Below are 1,871 nucleotides of genomic sequence, written 5' to 3' on the forward strand. Positions count from 1 at the left end.
CCCCCCCCCCCCGGGGCTCGCCTCCCCTCTTCCCCCGCCAGCAGCCGGCCTCCTCCCTCACTCCCAGCCGGAATGCCGCTCCTCCATTGTTCCCCACTGTGGGACAGCTCCTCCCCCGCTCCTCCCCCACCCCAGACCTCCCCAGCCCAGCCCCCTTGCAATTTCCAAATCCCGCCCCCCCCACTCCCCTTTGGGAAACCGGGAGAGGGAAGGGTCCCCAAGATCCCGTCTGCTCAATCTGGACCCTCACCAACACTCCCACCCCCACCCGCCCAGGGATGCTGGAGCGGAGGAGGGTGTGGTATCAGACACACTACACTGGATTAATTCTACACCCCCCACCCCAACAACACACCCAGACACACGCCCTCCAACCAAACCTCCACGTGAAGGTTTCTCACCCCCCAGCATGCCCCCTCCTGCCCTGTCCTACTCTCACACTACCAGAGACCCCTCTCCAGGCCTCTGGCCCCTGGCCGTGGCCAGCCCAGAACAAAAGCCTGAGAGGGAGGAGGACAGGTCCACGCCAGGACGTGGCACTTCGTTGGAGGCACCCTTTCCAAAACCCCACAGATCGTTCAACTTTGGTGTGTGGGTGACCACAGGACTCCCTCCTCCCAGCAGGCCCCCTCCCCACCTCTCCCCTGGGCTGGGACCCTCCCATGAGCCACACCCCCTTCCATTCCAGCACTCAGCCCAACAAAGAGACAGATACTCAGTCTGGCTTCCCGGGCCAGGTCTCCCCCAAAGTCTGCAACTCCAGCTGTAGGGGGTCCCAGGGGTGCCCCCTCCCCAACCCACTAGCAGATACCAGAGCAGGGGCTTCTGAGTAACTCTTTGCACGTTCCGCCAGTTTTTCTGGCTAGGAGTGGACATCACCTCCGGACAGCCTCCCAGGATTGGGAGACCGATCCCCTCCCTTTTCCCTCTCTCTATGAGAGCATATTTCTTTGTCTAAAAGCAGAGCCCTCGGGAAGGAAATTATCTGAAGAACAGTCCCGACTGGGGGTAGTAGGGAACTTTGTGGCACTTGGAAATCGGGGTAGGGGGCGGGTCCCCCTTTGTGGGGAAGGGACAGAGCCAGAGGCGGGCAAGGAGAGAGGAAATGAACTTTCCGTGCTGGGATGGGGTGCCCCCCACTCCAGTCCCTCTCCGCGGTCCCGGCGCCCGCTTACCTTGCCTGCCCACGATCTCGGCCACGTGCTCGGAGGTGGGCACGGGGACACACTCGGTGGTGTTGCTGCTGCCCTTCAGGCGCAGCTCGGCTTCTTTGTAGAGAGCGCAGAGCTTGGCGTCGCTGGCCCCTTTGGGGGCGGTGGGGGGCTGGGGCGTCTGCGCCGCGGGGGCCGCCGGCGGGGCGGCCGGGGGCGCCGCGGGCGGCGGCGGCGGGGCCGGCTGCGGGGGGGCGGTCGGCTGCGCGGGGGTGCCGCCCCCCCCACCTCCCCCGTCCTCGCCCGCCGTGGGGGCGGGGGGCTCCCCCAAACCCAGGAGGCAGAGTTGATCGAGAGCCAGCTGAAGGGCGCGCTCGTCTTCCAGCAGCCCTCGGTCCTTAGCGCTTCCCCCGAAACATCCTAGTTCTCCAAAGCCCCCATTTCTTTCCATTATTCCAGATACCACTAGACTAGGCATGGCGAAACAAAAGCTGGGGGAGAGAGGGAGAGAGGTGGTGGAAGGGAAAAGAGGAGAGAGGAGGGGAGGGGAGAGGAGGGGGGCGTGTGGGGAGGGGGGAACAAAGAACTGGGGAGGGGGGAAGAAAGCGAGATAGAAAGATAGGCCCTCCCCCTAAGCCCCCCTCCCCAAACACCCTGTAACCCGACTCCCCTCGCCCCAGCCCCCGGGGTGGGGGTGGGGGGAAAGAGAAGCAAAACCGA

The 1,871-nt window shown here is 64.8% G+C and overlaps 1 protein-coding gene across 1 annotated transcript in view; it reads right to left on the minus strand.

The window, feature by feature from the left end:
• MEX3A (mex-3 RNA binding family member A) overlaps window positions 1–1,629 on the minus strand; it is a 5,159-nt gene extending 3,530 nt beyond the window's left edge. The window contains exon 1 of the mRNA XM_040634567.1: window positions 1,176–1,629. Coding sequence (XP_040490501.1) covers window positions 1,176–1,629 — 454 coding nt within the window. The remainder of the gene's footprint in view (window positions 1–1,175) is intronic.
• Window positions 1,630–1,871: the final 242 nt, after the last annotated feature.

This window comes from Ursus maritimus, unplaced genomic scaffold (assembly GCF_017311325.1).
Source record: "Ursus maritimus isolate PB19 unplaced genomic scaffold, ASM1731132v1 scaffold_2, whole genome shotgun sequence".
Lineage (NCBI taxonomy): Eukaryota > Metazoa > Chordata > Mammalia > Carnivora > Ursidae > Ursus > Ursus maritimus.